Raw genomic sequence first — 19322 nt, forward strand, 5'->3', positions numbered from 1 at the left:
ATACATACATACATACATACATACACAATCACGTGTCCATGTAGTAGAAACTGCATTGGGAAAACAATGTATGTTTAAGGAACGGGCTGCATTACATTGCAGTGCTATCATTGGCTTTATCTAAACAACACAGTGACCAGCCAGTAGCGAGGCACTTTTTGGAGGCACATCACAGCTTGGCCTCCTTAAGATACCGCATAATTGATCATGTTCCTAAATGGGTAAGGGGCGGTGATCGGTCATGGAGGCTATTGCAGTTGGAATCCCAATGGATTTTTCGTTTAAATACGTTATCACCGATAGGTCTTAATGAAACTTTGGGATTACATTCTTTCCTTTAAATATGACCACCTTTCTATGTAATTGTATCTGTGTTTTAGTCATAAGTTATTACAATGTTATTAAAGATTTTTGATATATTTTTTGTTTTAGTAATGTGATGTTAGATATTGTATTGTCTGATGTATTTGTGAATTTACCCTTTGGCTTAGATTTATTGTACATGCTTTTATCATATACTAGATACTTTGTATTATTGTAAGTTAGATTTGCATGTCCGTTTCAAGGTTGTTTATAATGGTTATTGGTACCAACTGATTCAATCAACGATTATTCACAGCTGTGTTTGGTGCTGGGGCAATATAGTTTTTTTTCCTTTTGTTAGTTTGTAATCAAGCTGACAAGCTGTGTTGCGCACAGGCTTCCGGCTACGTCACGTTACGGCTGGTGGTGTATTTAATCTTGTCAGTGTTTGTATGCAATTTATCCTGATGAAAGATCATCAATACAAGTTCTGAAATGTCGATAATACACAGGCTTTGTGTGGATTCTTTATTCAGTCTCCTGAGTGCCACCTCTCATGACTTGGATGGATATATTGTATATGAATATACAATATATCCCCCCCCCCCGGAGTCCTTAGGCCCCCATTGGAATATCACTTCCCACACCCCATCAGAAATACCCCCCCAGTGCATTATCAACTCACGTCCCCATTGTGGTAATAGATAGTGGCAGATCCCCCCCCTCCTCACATATCTCTATATAGGTAATTATACTGATATTGACGGTCACAGACCACTACATCACTTCCAGGGGCCTGTGCAGAACGTATTTCCTCCATTATATAAGGGAGACGCAGCAGGGTGGCACTAAGGTATGAGATGAGACCTGGTCATGTACCTCACTCCTGGCTATGGTCACATCTCATGCGTTAGTGCCAGGCAAGTGGCTAATCCGCTACACTCACACTCGCCCAGTTCCAGCTCTTAGACCTGCGGCACCTCACACTGCTCTGCTCACCAAAGCCTCTGTCTCTTCTTACCAGCCTGTCTCTCTTTATGCTCTATGGTTCCCCTGGTGGTGTCCTCCCATATCACAGCGTCCTTTGGCTCCAGGGGTAACACTCATGCACTTATCAAATGTGGCACCGTGTAGAATTATCCTGCAAGGTGCCATGTCTGATACCACATTGTTTTAGCTACAGAAGCTCATAAAAGTGTGGTACCCCCAAGTTTGTTCCCAAATAGGGGTCCCCCAAATTTTTTTGTTTGTGTGTGTGTATATATAGATATAACAGCCCCATTCACATAAGGCAGGTATAGTAAACCTTATGTGACCCTGTTCCTGGTAGTCTCTTCTGGGTTCACGCTACCGAAGCCCTGGAGAGACTGCCGCCGGGACCTCCTGGGAGCTCGTTAGGACCCCACCTGGTGCTGGCTGCCCAACGAAGTGCTCACAGAAGGATTGCTGCCGAGGAGCCTGCCTGCGGGACCAGGGAGTGGGTCCCACTGCCGTACACTGGCGAGCGCTGCTGCCGCTGGGGAGGAGAGTGCTGGACTCAGAGGACCGGATTGTTGGTGAGGGAATGCTGGCTGGCTAGAGTGAGGATAGCCTGAGGACCCCTCCACCGGGAAGAAGGATCCTGTGCCCTGGCTCCCTTGAAGAAGGAACTGCGGCAGGCTAAGACTTTCCGCCATGGAGGACCTGGAGGAAGCCTGTGCCCGAGACCCGGAGGAAGAAGATCTGCCAGGAGTAATTGCATGCCGCAAGGATTACAAAACAATGCAGGAATCATAATAGCCCATTCCCATCTACTTGTAACCGGATCCTAGTAGCGGAGCGGAGCTCGGTGCAGTGCCTTGCATCCCGGGCCATGCAGTTCCAGTATCCATGAGTCGGATTTTGGCAGAGGAGCCATAGTGCCTTCTAGTGTGTTCCCAGCCCTTTTAGTGGGTCCCTTCTCCCCTCCTAGGAGCTGCCGCCATGCAGTTGTGCCCAGTACCTACTCTTAGGCCCACACGGGGGTTTATCAGTTTATACTAGCCTGCCATTTAAACTCACATTGACAGTGTCTTTAAATTAGGTAATGTGTTGAAACAGGGGGGAAGTAAAGGATAGGACACCCCTCTATCTAGATTCGTGGCTTATTTGGTGTATTATCTTCTTTGTGAACCTCCAGCTCATGCCTGGGAGGGGATGTGATTTATTTGTGTCGGCTCATGTCTGATGCAATCGTATGGAATGTCAACTGTTGCTGTGAATCCAATGCCATCTGTATATATTCTTGGTGATGTTTTTATTTAAACGCTTATCTCTCAAGGCACTGTGCATTTTTGTTGTTAAATATTGTCAATGCTGATTATTGTATTTCTTACCATGAAATGTTTGAGTATTCGCTGGTATTAGTGTTAATGCAAATTGTTTTTAATGCACTACTTGTTGCCGGGATCAACTTCAAAGACAGTTCATGCTAATATAATGTATATTCATCCTGGCCGTTGCCTAAGTTGTCGCTGTCGTTTCTCAGAACAATGTGTATATTTGCTGTGAATCTTTTATCTTGTCAATTTCTGTGGTGCAATGTATATTTAATGTCTATTTAACCCTGTGTAACACCGGCTGGCAATTCTAGTGGTAATAATTTGTGGCATAGATAGACTGTGTTCATTTTTCCCAGCAAAGGCCCTCATGCTAGCCAAAGACTGTGTTTACTAGCTGCAATAGGCCGGAGAACTACTACTCAAAGCATAGCCTATGTACGGTTGTTATCGTTTCTCAGTGAAAGTTGGAATATTAGCACAGACTGTATCTTATTGCTATAACCTGCTGGTGCACTACTGATACAAGCTCGGCCTGCATGTGTTACTCAGGTTTCCTCAGTGAAAGTTGGAATATTAGCACAGACTGTATCTTATTGCTATAACCTGCTGGTGCACTACTGATACAAGCTTGGCCTGCATGTGTTACTCACGTTTCTCAGTAAAAGTTGGAATATTAGCACAGACTTTCTCACTGCTATAACCTGCTGGTGCACTACTGATACAAGCTTGGCCTGCATGTGTTACTCACGTTTCTCAGTAATGTTGGAATATTAGCACAGACTGTATCTTATTGCTATAACCTGCTGGTGCACTACTGATACAAGCTTGGCCTGCATGTGTTACTCACGTTTTCTCAGTAATGTTGGAGTATTAGCACAGACTGTATCTTATTGCTATAACCTGCTGGTGCACTACTGATACAAGCCTGTCCTGCATGTGTTACTCACATTTCTCAGTAAATGTTGGAATATTAGCACAGACTGTATCTTATTGCTATAACCTGCTGGTGCACTACTGATACAAGCTTGGCCTGCATGTGTTACTCACGTTTCTCAGTAATGTTGGAATATTAGCACAGACAGTATCTTATTGCTATAACCTGCTGGTGCACTACTGATACAAGCTCGGCCTGCATGTGTTACTCACGTTTCTCAGTGAAAGTTGGAGTATTAGCACAGACTGTATCTCATTGCTATAACCTGCTGGTGCACTACTGATACAAGCTTGGCCTGCATGTGTTACTCATGTTTCCTCAGTAAATGTTGGAATATTAGCACAGACTTTATCTCATTGCTATAACCTGCTGGTGCACTACTGATACAAGCTCGGCCTGCATGTGTTACTCACGTTTTCTCAGCTATAGTTGGAATATTAGCACAGACTGTATCTCATTGCTATAACCTGCTGCTGCACTACTGATACAAGCTTGGCCTGCATGTGTTACTCTTGTTTCCTCAGTAAAAGTTGGAATATTAGCACAGACTGTATCTTATTGCTATAACCTGCTGGTGCACTACTGATACAAGCTTGGCCTGCATGTGTTACTCTTGTTTCCTCAGTAAAAGTTGGAGTATTAGCACAGACTTTATCTCATTGCTGTAACCTGCTGGTGCACTACTGATACAAGCTCGGCCTGCAGGTGTTACTCACGTTTCCTCAGTGAAAGTTGGAATATTAGCACAGACTGTATCTCATTGCTATAACCTGCTGGTGCACTACTGATACAAGCTCGGCCTGCATGTGTTACTCACGTTTCTCAGTAAAAGTTGGAATATTAGCACAGACTGTATCTCATTGCTCTAACCTGCTGGTGCACTACTGATACAAGCTTGTCCTGCATGTGTTACTCACGTTTCCTCAGTAAATGTTGGAATATTAGCACAGACTGTATCTCATTGCTATAACCTGCTGGTGCACTACTGATACAAGCTTGTCCTGCATGTGTTACTCACGTTTCCTCAGTAAATGTTGGAATATTAGCACAGACTGTATCTCATTGCTATAACCTGCTGGTGCACTACTGATACAAGCTCGGCCTGCATGTGTTACTCACGTTTCCTCAGTAAATGTTGGAATATTAGCACAGACTTTATCTCATTGCTATAACCTGCTGGTGCACTACTGATACAAGCTTCGCCTGCATGTGTTACTCACGTTTCTCAGTAAATGTTGGAATATTAGCACAGACTGTATCTCATTGCTATAACCTGCTGGTGCACTACTGATACAAGCTTCGCCTGCATGTGTTACTCACGTTTCTCAGTAAATGTTGGAATATTAGCACAGACTGTATCTCATTGCTATAACCTGCTGGTGCACTACTGATACAAGCTCGGCCTGCATGTGTTACTCACGTTTCCTCAGTGAAAGTTGGAGTATTAGCACAGACTGTATCTTATTGCTATAACCTGCTGGTGCACTACTGATACAAGCTTGGCCTGCATGTGTTACTCACGTTTCCTCAGTGAAAGTTGGAATATTAGCACAGACTGTATCTTATTGCTATAACCTGCTGGTGCACTACTGATACAAGCTTGACCTGCAGGTTCCATGTTCTTTCTCATTTTTTTAGTGAAAGTAAAGTTCTGCATAAATTGTGTTTCTTTTTGTTGACCCTCACTTGCCAGCTGGGGTCACCGGTAGAGGACAGGGAGGTAATAAGTAAATATCTTGGTATTGAAAAGTGTAAATTATTTTATTTATTCTGTTTATGGTAACATTTTCTGTGGTAATTGTTCATTTATTGGCAATGATAAAATTGCATTGTACCGTTCTGTCTGGTCACTGTGTCTGCAGAACGGGAATATCAGGATTGCCTCTCTGCCATGGTCCTACCTTAGCTACGGGGAAATCGGTCACTGATACATACCGAGCACACCTGAACCTGGTGCTAGTGGTGCAGCACTGTACAGACTGCCAGAGCATCACATAAGTAAAGATAATAATGCCCTGGGTAAGCTCTCATGGGCATTAACGTGTTATGGTGATGTCATCCTCCCAGAGGGCAGCACGTGGGCACTGTCATCACCCGGGAAGGAAGTCGCAGAGATGACATCATTGTGGAAGCAGTGTTGGTGTCATTGTTTCCAACGCCAATTACTATAGTAACTACGTTTCTGCCCTCAGGGATACAGCACACGTGAAGATGTTCCTCCCCCTCTGTGTGTTATGCATGCAGGGGAGTGACTATGTGCCATACTTGCCTACACTCCCTGAATGGTTGGGGGGCTTCTGAATATTGGGTGGCGCTCCCGGGCAAACCTGGAAAAGTGGGCAAGTCTTCCGCAAATATGGTGTAAAGAGCGGCATATCTGTGTACCCAGATCTTTCATTGTACAGCGTAACATACCACCTAGGGCCCAGATTACTGTAACCCATTGCTATGTGTTCTGTTTTGGCCAATGGAGGAGGTAAAGGTGGCCCCATGCCAGTATGCTGCCAGGGGCCCCATGCCAGTATGCTGCCAGGGGCCCCATGCCAGTATGCTGCCAGGGGCCCCATGCCAGTATGCAGCCAGGGGCCCCATGCCAGTATGCAGCCAGGGGCCCCATGCCAGTATGCAGCCAGGGGCCCCATGCCAGTATGCAGCCAGGGGCCCCATGCCAGTTTGCAGCCAGGGGCCCCATTTGTTCTTAATCAGGCTTGGCTATGTGGTGCTGTCTATCAGGGCATGGCCAGAGGAGGAATTGGGGCTAAACAAGGGAGCGCACTAATGATAATTATATTGATCATTCCCATGTTGCATTGCTCACTTCCCTCCGCCCTGCACTAAAATCCTCAATCCCCATATAATGCATTATATATGTAATACATAAATAGTATATTAATGCCAGCAAGAAAATAATTATTCAATTCCTACTAAGTTATTTAGTTCTCAGGTACAATGATACAGCGCAATATGTGTACAAATGTACAATAGTCTCCTATGCTCAGGCGTTTCCGCGAATTTTCTTCAGTTTCAGGTGAACGCCGTTCACAGAGCGCAGGACGAGCTGAGGTACTTTTAATGGCTCTTTGTCTGGAACTGGAAATAAGTTAAATCTCTGTAACGTGAGAACGAGGGCGACTTTCATCTCATTCATGGCAAAGTTCTGTCCAATGCAGTTCCTAGGAAGTACAATACAAAGGTTACACCTTATTCTATGTAATTATCAAATACGTTATTTCACTAACCACACAGCGCTGGTCAGCCACACGTAGTGGAGGCGGCCATTTTGTGAGCTGAACCTGCAGTATATTAGTAATGCTATCCTGATATTGCTTCAGTATTCTCTGGGAAATGATGGTCTGCAGTCACATGTATGTGAGAGGGCCAGGGACAAAATGGTGCGGGTCAGAGGTTCCCAAACTCCGCCATTACAGTCCATGTTTTAAGGATATTCATACTTGAGCACAGGTGACTTAATTACCTCAGTCAATTTGATTTAACCATCTGGACTCAAGCATGGATATCCTTAAACCCTGGACTGTAATGGCTGAGTTCGGGTATCTCTAGTGTAGGTGATTACATTCAGGATGTTACAAAACACTACTAGACTGGTGCATAAGAAGTAGAGATGTCCACATTCAATCATGGATCAGTCCATAGAAGAACAGGAACAACACAGTACCAGGGCTGCCAGTTATAGTAACATCTACAAAAGGACGTCAGGGGGAGAGAAGGTGTAAAGGGCACCTGAAATCTAAACAGTATTTCACATCATAAATAAACCATCACCTCTAACTATGAAGGGAAAATTTACTGCCAAAAAACATAAAACAGTTGCCAACATGCCATACACCACACGCACTGGCAAGGAAAGGCTCAGACCATGGTATTCCTGTGCGAGCGGTGGTCCTGCTAATGCTGTCATGCACCGGAATGCCTATTGCGTGTGCTGGGGCCAATCACAGTCAGGCATCTTCTGAAAACTCACATGCAGAACCTTCTCGCTCTGAGTCTACAGGTGTCACCCAAATCAGGGCACAAAAAGAACATTGAGGGTGGGATGTAGTATCATCGTATAAGCGATGCGGTACATCCCACCTGTCGGGATGAAGCACAGAAATGCAATGCATTGCGGTGCTTTGTACATATGGGGAATGTGGTAAAAAACCCCAAAACTGCATGTTTGGGGGGTTAACTGCATTTTCCTATTTGGTACATCTCGGCCTAAGGCTGAAGAACAAACCGTGTGTTCACAAACTTCACAGATCCCTGAGGAGAGTCTAAGGGTGTCCACGAGTGTTGTGTGTGAGTCAGTGGTGTCCTGGGGGTCGGTGACATGCAGTGCAGCAATTAAACCCAAAAAAGGGGTGTGTCTTGCTGGGAGGGGTGTGGTCTTGTGGCACATCTCTATTTTCATCATGCCCTGCAGTCCTGGAGATGCCAGGTTGCCCACAGAGACTCTCCCTGCACTGCAGGCTCCTCCTCAGTGCCCGAGAGCTGGGCAATGCACTGTGATGTAAGTGTGCAGTGCCCAGCTCCCTGTCACTGAGGAGGAACCTACATGCCACCCTCAGAGGGTGACACCCGGTGAAATCTGCACTCCCTGCACCTCCTAATTACACCACTGGTGAGAGTCTCACAATTCTATCATGCACCGCATTTCATTATGGGCTTCTTTTTTTTTTTTGCCATAGCTGCAGAAACAGTATAATTTGCCATGCCACCAACTGTACTAACCAGGTGGAATTTCTCCCTTTATACGCTTAAGTGACTGAAGAAACAGCCACAAGGCATCCAAGCATAAACAGCAAACCACAATATAGGAAAGGGGTGGGCATATTACCTTAGTACTGCACAATGGAAATAACCTCCATTTTATGCAAGCTACTGAAACCATATGAAATTGTAACAATGAAGTAAGTTTAGACACTGCCAATCTGAGTCAGGTCATACTCCTGGAAAAGCAGCTAGAGAAGCTGAAGGATCAGATGAAACTAAGCAATTCCGCTAAGTTTGTTGGACTTGTAGATCAAAGTTGTTTTTGTTTTGACAGGGCCAACAAAGGTTTTCAACATCTTGCAATTGATGCAAGATGCAATCTTGCAACATTTTGTCAACCATACATGATCCTAGGTTAAGATCATATGTAATGTATTTCTTTCCAACTGATACAGATCTTAAAAGATGCAAAGAGCTCCTGATGAGCAAGTTGTCAGCTCAAGTGGCACATGCTTCAATTTCTCCTGAAAATGCTGCTGCCAGAAAAAAAAACTGACCTTTCCAAATTCCCACTGGTGATGAAGATGAGTCAACTCAGCACACAAGAGTAAAACATTATGACATCTGGGTAGGCTTAAAAGTATTGCTCACAATTATTGACACCTCTACCATGACTCAATCTGATACAGTAAGCATCAATAGAATGGCAGAGGATTATTTTAATTAGGGGTGAGCGGGTTCGGTTTTACTCGGTTCTTATCGCCACTTTACCGCAAATTCGGCTCGATTTTATTCGCTATCCAAAACACGTGTTCGGCGATAGCCAATAAAAAGATCCGAGTAAAACCGAACCCGCTCACCCCTAATTTTAATGATACAAATTATGCATGTCACACAGTACCTTTTGAATACTGGTAGGAAAAGGGGAAATTGGAGCCCCTTGTACAAACTAACTTTGATTTACTTAAGCTGTCCACCATACAGTGTGTAAAAGTGTGTTTAGCACAGCCAGGAACCTTCTGAGCAATTGGCATAGCATGCCACTTCCAGAAATAATGGGGAACACTGATAAAACTGATAAAATGAGCTACAAATTCTATGCGGAAGACCTTTGCTGTCAATTACAACAAAGTACAGAGACTTCTCTAATGGTGGATTCCAGTGGGGATGAGCTAATATTGTGTGATGATGATATTAACTACATTGATTAGGGTAATGATGAGGATGATAATGACACCTTCCAAATGTGACAAAGATTAGCAATACTGTTAGCTGCCTTAAGCCCAATGGTAATTTGCTTTGTGGTGGCCGAAACAAGCCAAGTAATTCATCCACTAAAGGGGCAGTCCCTGTCACTGAAGTGCTTGGTTTGTTAAACTGTGCATGTCCATTTTAATATACAACATAGTGGTGGGTGGGAGGGTCACTCTAGAGAGGTATGTACTGGCCGTGTATAATTTCTCAAACTGGTCTGAGGAATTGGCACAAAATTTCCCCACAATTATTTAGTACTTAGTACTGCTATAGTCAAGTTCTGTAGTGAAGGGTTACACATCCCACTATATATATTGTGACAGGTATGGAATAAGTGGCTATATAATAACACATTTGGGATTAGCTCTGTACATATACATCGGTCTGGCTGAGAAGGGAAGGAAGCTGGAATAAGTGCCTATATATTAAAACACATGTTGGAGGGTAACTTTGTAGAAGGAGTTATACCTGGATCCGGCTGAGAAGGGAAGGAAGGTGTAGGCGTATCTCACAGGTAATGGAATAAGTGCCTATATAATAACACATATGTTGGAGAGTAGCTGTGTAGAAGAAGTTATACTTGGATCTGGCTGAGATGGGAAGGAAGCTGTAGGCATGTCTCACAGGTAATGGAATAAGTGCCTATATAATAACACATATGTAGGAGAGTAGCTGTGTAGAAGGAGTTATACCTTGATCCTACTGAGAAGGGAAGGTAGCTGTAGGCATGTCTCACAGGTAATGGAATAAGTGCCTATATAATAACACATATGTTGGAGAGTAGCTGTGTAGAAGGAGTTATACCTGGATCCGGCTGGGAAGGGAAGGTAGCTGTAGGCGTGTATCACAGGTAATAGAATAAGTGCCTATATAATAACACATATGTTGGAGAGTAGCTGTGTAGAAGGAGTTATACCTGGATCCGGCTGGGAAGGGAAGGTAGCTGTAGGCGTGTATCACAGGTAATAGAATAAGTGCCTATATAATAACACATATGTTGGAGAGTAGCTGTGTAGAAGGAGTTATACCTGGATTCGGCTGAGAAGGGAAGGAAGCTGTAGACATGTCTCACAGGTAATGGAATAAGTGCCTATAGAATAACACATATGTAGGAGAGTAGCTGTGTAGAAGGAGTTACACCTGGATCCGGCTGGGAAGGGAAGGTAGCTGTAGGCGTGTATCACAGGTAATAGAATAAGTGCCTATATAATAACACATATGTTGGAGAGTAGCTGTGTAGAAGGAGTTACACCTGGATCCGGCTGAGAAGGGAAGGAAGATGTAGGCATGTCTCACAGGTAATGGAATAAGTGCCTATAGAATAACACATATGTAGGAGAGTAGCTGTGTAGAAGTAGTTATACCTGGATCCGGCTGAGAAGGGAAGGAAGCTGTAGGCATGTGTCACAGGTAATGGAATAAGTGCCTATATAATAACATATATGTTGGAGAGTAGCTGTGTAGAAGGAGTTATACCTGGATCTGGCTGAGAAGAGAAGGAAGGTGTAGGCATGTCTCACAGGTTATGGAATAAGTGCCTATATAATAACACACATGTTGGAGAGTAGCTATGTAGAAGGAGTTATACATGGATCCGGCGGAGAAGGGAAGGAAGCTGTAGGCATGTCTCACAGGTAATGGAATAAGTGCCTATATAATAACACACATGTAGGAGAGTAGCTGTGTAGAAAGAGTTATACCTGGATCCGGCTCGGAAGGGAAGGAAGCTGTAGGCGTGTCTCACAGGTAATGGAATAAGGGCCTATATAATAACACATATGTAGGAGAGTAGCTGTGTAGAAGGAGTTATACCTGGATCCGGATGAGAAGGGAAGGAAGGTGTAGGCGTGTCTCACAGGTAATGGAATAAGTAACTATATAATAACACATATGTTGGAGAGTAGCTGTGTAGAAGGAGTTATACTTGGATCCGACTCGGAAGGGAAGGAAGCTGTAGGCGTGTATCACAGGTAATGGAATAAGTGTCTATATAATAACACATATGTTGGAGTGTAGCTGTGTAGAAGGAGTTATACCTGGATCCGGCTCGGAAGGGAAGGAAGCTGTAGGCGTGTCTCACAGGTAATGGAATAAGGGCCTATATAATAACACATATGTAGGAGAGTAGCTGTGTAGAAGGAGTTATACCTGGATCCGGCTGAGAAGGGAAGGAAGGTGTGGGCGTGTCTCACAGGTAATGGAATAAGTAACTATATAATAACACATATGTTGGAGAGTAGCTGTGTAGAAGGAGTTATACCTGGATCCGGCTGAGAAGGGAAGGAAGGTGTAGGCGTGTCTCACAGGTAATGGAATAAGTGCATATATAATAACACACATGTTGGAGAGTAGCTATGTAGAAGGAGTTATACATGGATCCGGCTGAGAAGGGAAGGAAGGTGTAGGCATGTCTCACAGGTAATGGAATAAGTGCCTATAGAATAACACATATGTAGGAGAGTAGCTGTGTAGAAGTTATGCCTGGACCAACTGAGAAGGGAAGGAAGCTGTAGGCATGTCTCACAGGTAATGGAATAAGTGCCTATATAATAACATATATGTTGGAGAGTAGCTGTGTAGAAGGAGTTATACCTGGATCCGACTGAGAAGGGAAGGAAGCTGTAGGCGTGTCTCACAGGTAATGGAATAAGTGCCTATATAATAACACACATGTTGGAGAGTAGCTGTGTAGAAAGAGTTATACCTGGATCCGACTCGGAAGGGAAGGAAGCTGTAGGCGTGTCACACAGGTAATGGAATAAGTGTCTATATAATAACACATATGTTGGAGAGTAGCTGTGTAGAAGGAGTTATACCTGGATCCGACTCAGAAGGGAAGGAAGGTGTAGGTGTGTCTCACAGGTAATGGAATAAGGGCCTATATAATAACACATATGTAGGAGAGTAGCTGTATAGAAGGAGTTATACCTGGATCCGGCTCGGAAGGGAAGGAAGCTGTAGGTGTGTCTCACAGGTAATGGAATAATTGCCTATATATTAACACACATGTTGGAGAGTAGCTGTGTAGAAGGAGTTATACCAGGATCTGGCTGAGAAGGGAAGGAAGCTGTAGGCATGTCTCACAGGTAATGGAATAAGTGCCTATATAATAACACATATGTTGGAGAGTAGCTGTGTAGAAGGAGTTATACCTGGATCCGGCTGGGAAGGGAAGGTAGCTGTAGGCGTGTATCACAGGTAATAGAATAAGTGCCTATATAATAACACATATGTAGGAGAGTAGCTGTGTAGAAGGAGTTATACCTGAATCCGGCTGAGAAGAGAAGGAAGGTGTAGGCATGTCTCACAGGTAATGGAATAAGTGCCTATATAATAACACATATGTTGGAGAGTAGCTCTGTAGAAGTAGTTATACCTGGATCTGGCTGAGAAGAGAAGGAAGCTGTAGGCATGTCTCACAGGTAATGGAATAAGTGCCTATATAATAACACATATGTTGGAGAGTAGCTGTGTAGAAGGAGTTATACCTGGGTCCGGCTGAGAAGGGAAGGAAGGTGTAGGTGTGTCTCACAGGTAATGGAATAAGTGCCTATATAATAACACATATGTTGGAGAGTAGCTGTGTAGAAGTTATACCTGGATCCTGCTGAGAAGGGAAGGAAGCTGTAGGTGTCTCACAGGTAATGGAATAAGTGCCTATATAATAACACACATGTTGGAGAGTAGCTATGTAGAAGGAGTTATACCTGGATCCGGCGGAGAAGGGAAGGAAGCTGTAGGCATGTCTCACAGGTAATGGAATAAGTGCCTATATAATAACACACATGTTGGAGAGTAGCTGTGTAGAAGGAGTTATACATGGATCCGGCGGAGAAGGGAAGGAAGCTGTAGGCATGTCTCACAGGTAATGGAATAAGTGCCTATATAATAACATATATGTTGGAGAGTAGCTGTGTAGAAGGAGTTATACCTGGATCCGACTGAGAAGGGAAGGAAGCTGTAGGCATGTCTCACAGGTAATGGAATAAGTGCCTATATAATAACACACATGTTGGAGAGTAGCTGTGTAGAAAGAGTTATACCTGGATCCGACTCGGAAGGGAAGGAAGGTGTAGGTGTGTCATACAGGTAATGGAATAAGTGTCTATATAATAACACATATGTTGGAGAGTATCTATGTAGAAGGAGTTATACCTGGATCCGACTCGGAAGGGAAGGAAGCTGTAGGCGTGTCTCACAGGTAATGGAATAAGTGCCTATATAATAACACATATGTAGGAGAGTAGCTGTGTAGAAGGAGTTATACCTGGATCCGGCTCGGAAGGGAAGGAAGCTGTAGGCGTGTTTCGCAGGTAATGGAATAAGTGCCTATATAATAATACACATGTTGGAGAGTAGCTGTGTAGAAGGAGATACCTTGATCCTGCTGAGAAGGGAAGGAAGCTGTAGGCATTTCTCACAGGTAATGGAATAAGTGCCTATATAATAACACATATGTTGGAGAGTAGCTGTGTAGAAGGATTTATACCTGGATCCGGCTGGTAAGGGAAGGAAGGTGTAGGCATGTCTCACAGGTAATGGAATAAGTGCCTATATAATAACACATATGTTGGAGAGTAGCTGTGTAGAAGGAGATATACCTGGATCCGGCTCGGAAGGGAAGGTAGCTGTAGGCATGTCTCACAGGTAATGGAATAAGTGCCTATATAATAACATATATGTTGGAGAGTAGCTGTGTAGAAGGAGTTATACCTGGATCCTGCTGGGAAGGGAAGGTAGCTGTAGGCATGTCTCACAGGTAATGGAATAAGTGCCTATATAATAACACATATGTTGGAGGGTAGCTGTGTAGAAGGAGTTCTACCTGGATCTGGCTGAGAAGGGAAGGAAGGTGTAGGCCTGTCTCACAGGTAATGGAATAAGTAACTATATAATAACACATATGTTGGAGAGTAGCTGTGTAGAAGGAGTTATACCTGTATTCGGCTGAGAAGGGAAGGAAGCTGTAGGCATGTATCATAGGTAATGGAATAAGTGCCTATATAATAACACATATGTAGGAGAGTAGCTGTTTAGAAGAATTTATACCTGGATCCGGCTGGTAAGGGAAGGAAGGTGTAGGCATGTCTCACAGGTAATGGAATAAGTGCCTATATATCAACACACATGTTGGAGAGTAGCTGTGTAGATGGCGTTATACCTGGATCTGGCTGAGAAGGGAAGGAAGGTGTAGGCGTGTCTCACAGGTAATGGAATAAGTGCCTATATATTAACACAAATGTAGGAGAGTAGCTGTTTAGAAGGAGTTATACCTGGATCTGGCTGAGAAGGGAAGGAAGGTGTAGGCATGTCTCACAGGTAATGGAATAAGTGCCTATATAATAACACATATGTTGGAGAGTAGCTGTGTAGAAGGAGTTATACCTGGATCCGGCTGAGAAGGGAAGGAAGGTGTAGGCCTGTCTCACAGGTAATGGAATAATTGCCTATATAATAAAACATATGTAGGAGAGTAGCTGTGTAGAAGGAGTTATACCTGGATCTGGCTGAGAAGGGAAGGAAGGTGTAGGAGTGTCTCACAGGTAATGGAATAAGTGCCTATATAATAACACATATGTAGGAGAGAAGCTGTGTAGAAGGAGTTATACCTGGATCTGGCTGAGAAGTGAAGGAAGGTGTAGACATGTCTCACAGGTAATGGAATAAGAGCCTATATAATAACACATATGTTGGAGAGTAGCTGTGTAGAAGGAGTTATACCTGTATCAGGCTGAGAAGGGTAGGAAGGTGTAGGTGTGTCTCACAGATAATGGAATAAGTGCCTATATAATAACACATATGTAGGAGAGTAGCTGTGTAGAAGGAGTTATACCTGGATCTGGCTGAGAAGGGATGGAAGCAGTAGGCTTGTCTCACAGGTAATGGAATAAGTGCCTATATAATAACACATATGTTGGAGAGTAGCTGTGTAGAAGGAGTTATACCTGGATCCGGCTGAGAAGGGAAGGAAGGTGTAGGCGTGTCTCACAGGTGATGGAATAAGTGCCTATATAATAACACATATGTAGGAGAGTAGCTGTGTAGAAGGAGTTATACCTGGATCTGGCTGAGAAGGGAAGGAAGCAGTAGGCTTGTCTCACAGGTAATGGAATAAGTGCCTATATAATAACACATATGTTGGAGAGTAGCTGTGTAGAAGGAGTTATACATGGATCCGGCTGAGAAGGGAAGGAAGCTGTAGGTGTGTCTCACAGGTAATGGAATAAGTGCCTATATAATAACACATATGTAGGAGAGTAGCTGTGTAGAAGGAGTTATACCTGGATCCGGCTCTGAAGGGAAGGAAGCTGTTGGCATGTCTCACAGGTAATGGAATAAGTGCCTATATAATAACACATATGTTGGAGAGTAGCTGTGTAGAAGGAGTTATACCTGGATCCGGCTGAGAAGGGAAGGAAGGTGTAGGCATGTCTCACAGGTAATGGAATGAGTGCCTATATAATAACACATATGTTGGAGAGTAGCTGTGTAGAAGGAGTTATACCTGGATCCGGCTGAGAAGGGAAGGAAGGTGTAGGCGTGTCTCACAGGTGATGGAATAAGTGCCTATATAATAACACATATGTAGGAGAGTAGCTGTGTAGAAGGAGTTATACCTGGATCTGGCTGAGAAGGGATGGAAGCAGTAGGCTTGTCTCACAGGTAATGGAATAAGTGCCTATATAATAACACATATGTAGGAGAGTAGCTGTGTAGAAGGAGTTATACCTGGATCCGGCTCGGAAGGGAAGGAAGCTGTAGGCGTGTCACACAGGTAATGGAATAAGTGCCTATATAATAACACATATGTTGGAGAGTAGCTGTGTAGAAGGAGTTATACCTGGATCTGTCTGAGAAGGGAAGGAAGGTGTAGGCGTGTCTCACAGGTAATGGAATAAGTGCCTATATAATAACACACATGTTGGAGAGTAGCTGTGTAGAAGGAGTTATACCTGGATCCGGCTCGGAAAGGAAGGAAGGTGTAGGCATGTATCACAGGTAATGGATTAAGTGCCTATATAATAACACATATGTTGGAGAGTAGCTGTGTAGAAGGAGTTATACCTGGATCTGGCTGAGAAGGGAAGGAAGGTGTAGGCCTGTCTCACAGGTAATGGAATAAGTACCTATATAATAACACACATGTTGGAGAGTAGCTGTATAGAAGGAGTTATACCTGGATCCGGCTGAGAAGGGTAGGAAGGTGTAGGTGTGTCTCACAGGTAATGGAATAAGTGCCTATATAATAACACATATGTAGGAGAGTAGCTGTTTAGAAGGAGTTATACCTGGATCTGGCTGAGAAGGGAAGGAAGCAGTAGGCATGTCTCACAGGTAATGGAATAAGTGCCTATATAATAACACATATGTTGGAGAGTAGCTGTGTAGAAGGAGTTATACCTGGATCCGGCTGAGAAGGGAAGGAAGGTGTAGGCGTGTCTCACAGGTGATGGAATAAGTGCCTATATAATAACACATATGTAGGAGAGTAGCTGTGTAGAAGGAGTTATACCTGGATCTGGCTGAGAAGGGAAGGAAGGTGTAGGTGTGTCTCACAGGTAATGGAATAAGTGCCTATATAATAACACATATGTAGGAGAGTAGCTGTGTAGAAGGAGTTATACCTGGATCCGGCTCGGAAGGGAAGGAAGGTGTTGGTGTGTCTCACAGGTAATGGAATAAGTTCCCATATAATAACACATATGTTGGAGAGTAGCTGTGTAGAAGGAGTTATACCTGGGTCTGGCTGAGAAGGGAAGGAAGGTGTAGGCATGTCTCACAGGTAATGGAATAAGTGCCTATATAATAACACATATGTTGGAGAGTAGCTGTGTAGAAGGAGTTATACCTGGATCCGGGTCAGAAGGGAAGGAAGGTGTAGATGAGTCTCACAGGTAATGGAATAAGTGCCTATATAATAACACATATGTTGGAGATTAGATGTGTAGAAGGAGTGATACCTGGATCCGGCTGAGAAGGGAAGGAAGCTGTAGATGAGTCTCACAGGTAATGGAATAAGTGCCTATATAATAACACATATGTTGGAGAGTAGCTGTGTAGAAGGAGTTATACCTGTATTCGGCTGAGAAGGGAAGGAAGCTGTAGGCATGTATCATAGGTAATGGAATAAGTGCCTATATAATAACACATATGTAGGAGAGTAGCTGTTTAGAAGGATTTATACCTGGATCCGGCTGGTAAGGGAAGGAAGGTGTAGGCATGTCTCACAGGTAATGGAATAAGTGCCTATATATCAACACACATGTTGGAGAGTAGCTGTGTAGATGGCGTTATACCTGGATCTGGCTGAGAAGGGAAGGAAGGTGTAGGCGTGTCTCACAGGTAATGGAATAAGTGCCTATATATTAACACAAATGTAGGAGAGTAGCTGTTTAGAAGGAGTTATACCTGGATCTGGCTGAGAAGGGAAGGAAGGTGTAGGCATGTCTCACAGGTAATGGAATAAGTGCCTATATAATAACACATATGTTGGAGAGTAGCTGTGTAGAAGGAGTTATACCTGGATCCGGCTGAGAAGGAAAGGAAGGTGTAGGCCTGTCTCACAGGTAATGGAATAATTGCCTATATAATAACACATATGTAGGAGAGTAGCTGTGTAGAAGGAGTTATACCTGGATCTGGCTGAGAAGGGAAGGAAGGTGTAGGAGTGTCTCACAGGTAATGGAATAAGTGCCTATATAATAACACATATGTAGGAGAGAAGCTGTGTAGAAGGAGTTATACCTGGATCTGGCTGAGAAGTGAAGGAAGGTGTAGACATGTCTCACAGGTAATGGAATAAGAGCCTATATAATAACACATATGTTGGAGAGTAGCTGTGTAGAAGGAGTTATACCTGTATCAGGCTGAGAAGGGTAGGAAGCTGTAGATGAGTCTCACAGGTAATGGAATAAGTGCCTATATAATAACACATATGTTGGAGAGTAGCTGTGTAGAAGGAGTTATACATGGATCCGGCTCAGAAAGGAAGGAAGGTGTAGGCATGTCTCACAGGTAATGGAATAAGTGTCTATATAATAACACATATGTTGGAGAGTAGCTGTGTAGAAGGAGTTATACCTGGATCTGGCTGAGAAGGGTTGGAAGCAGTAGGCATGTCTCACAGGTAATGGAATAAGTGCCTATATAATAACACATATGTTGGAGAGAAGCTGTGTAGAAGGAGTTATACCTGGATCCGGCTGAGAAGGGAAGGAAGGTGTAGGCGTGTCTCACAGGTGATGGAATAAGTGCCTATATAATAACACATATGTAGGAGAGTAGCTGTGTAGAAGGAGTTATACCTGGATCTGGCAGAGAAGGGAAGGAAGGTGTAGGCGTGTCTCACAGGTAATGGATTAAGTGCCTATATAATAACACATATGTTGGAGAGTAGCTGTGTAGAAGGAGTTATACCTGGATCTGGCTGAGAAGGGAAGGACGCTGTAGGCGTGTCTCACAGGTAATGGAATAAGTGCCTATATAATAACACATGTTGGAGAGTAGCTGTGTAGAAGGAGTTATACCTGGATCCAACTGAGAAAGGAAGGAAGGTGTAGGAGTGTGTCACAGGTAATGGAATAAGTTCCTATATAATAACACACATGTTGGAGAGTAGCTGTGTAGGAGTTTTACCTGGATCCGACTCGGAAGGGAAGGAAGCTGTAGGCGTGTGTCACAGGTAATGGAATAAGTGCCTATATAATAACACACATGTTGGAGAGTAGCTGTGTAGAAGGAGTATTACTGGATCCGACTCGGAAGGGAAGGAAGCTGTAGGCGTGTGTCACAGGTAATGGAATAAGTGCCTATATAAT

General features: G+C 43.7%; 1 protein-coding gene across 1 annotated transcript in view; it reads right to left on the reverse strand.

Annotated features, from left to right (window-relative positions):
* Window positions 1–5324: 5324 nt before the first annotated feature.
* LOC148474692 (cytochrome P450 4B1-like) overlaps window positions 5325–19322 on the reverse strand; it is a 120015-nt gene continuing 106017 nt past the window's right edge. The window contains exon 12 of the mRNA XM_088458235.1: window positions 5325–6710. Within this exon, the coding sequence (XP_088314361.1) occupies window positions 6533–6710 (178 nt within the window). The 3' untranslated portion in view covers window positions 5325–6532. The remainder of the gene's footprint in view (window positions 6711–19322) is intronic.

Source organism: Taudactylus pleione, unplaced genomic scaffold, assembly GCF_031769625.1.
Source record: "Taudactylus pleione unplaced genomic scaffold, aTauple2 ptg000819l, whole genome shotgun sequence".
Classification (NCBI taxonomy): domain Eukaryota; kingdom Metazoa; phylum Chordata; class Amphibia; order Anura; family Myobatrachidae; genus Taudactylus; species Taudactylus pleione.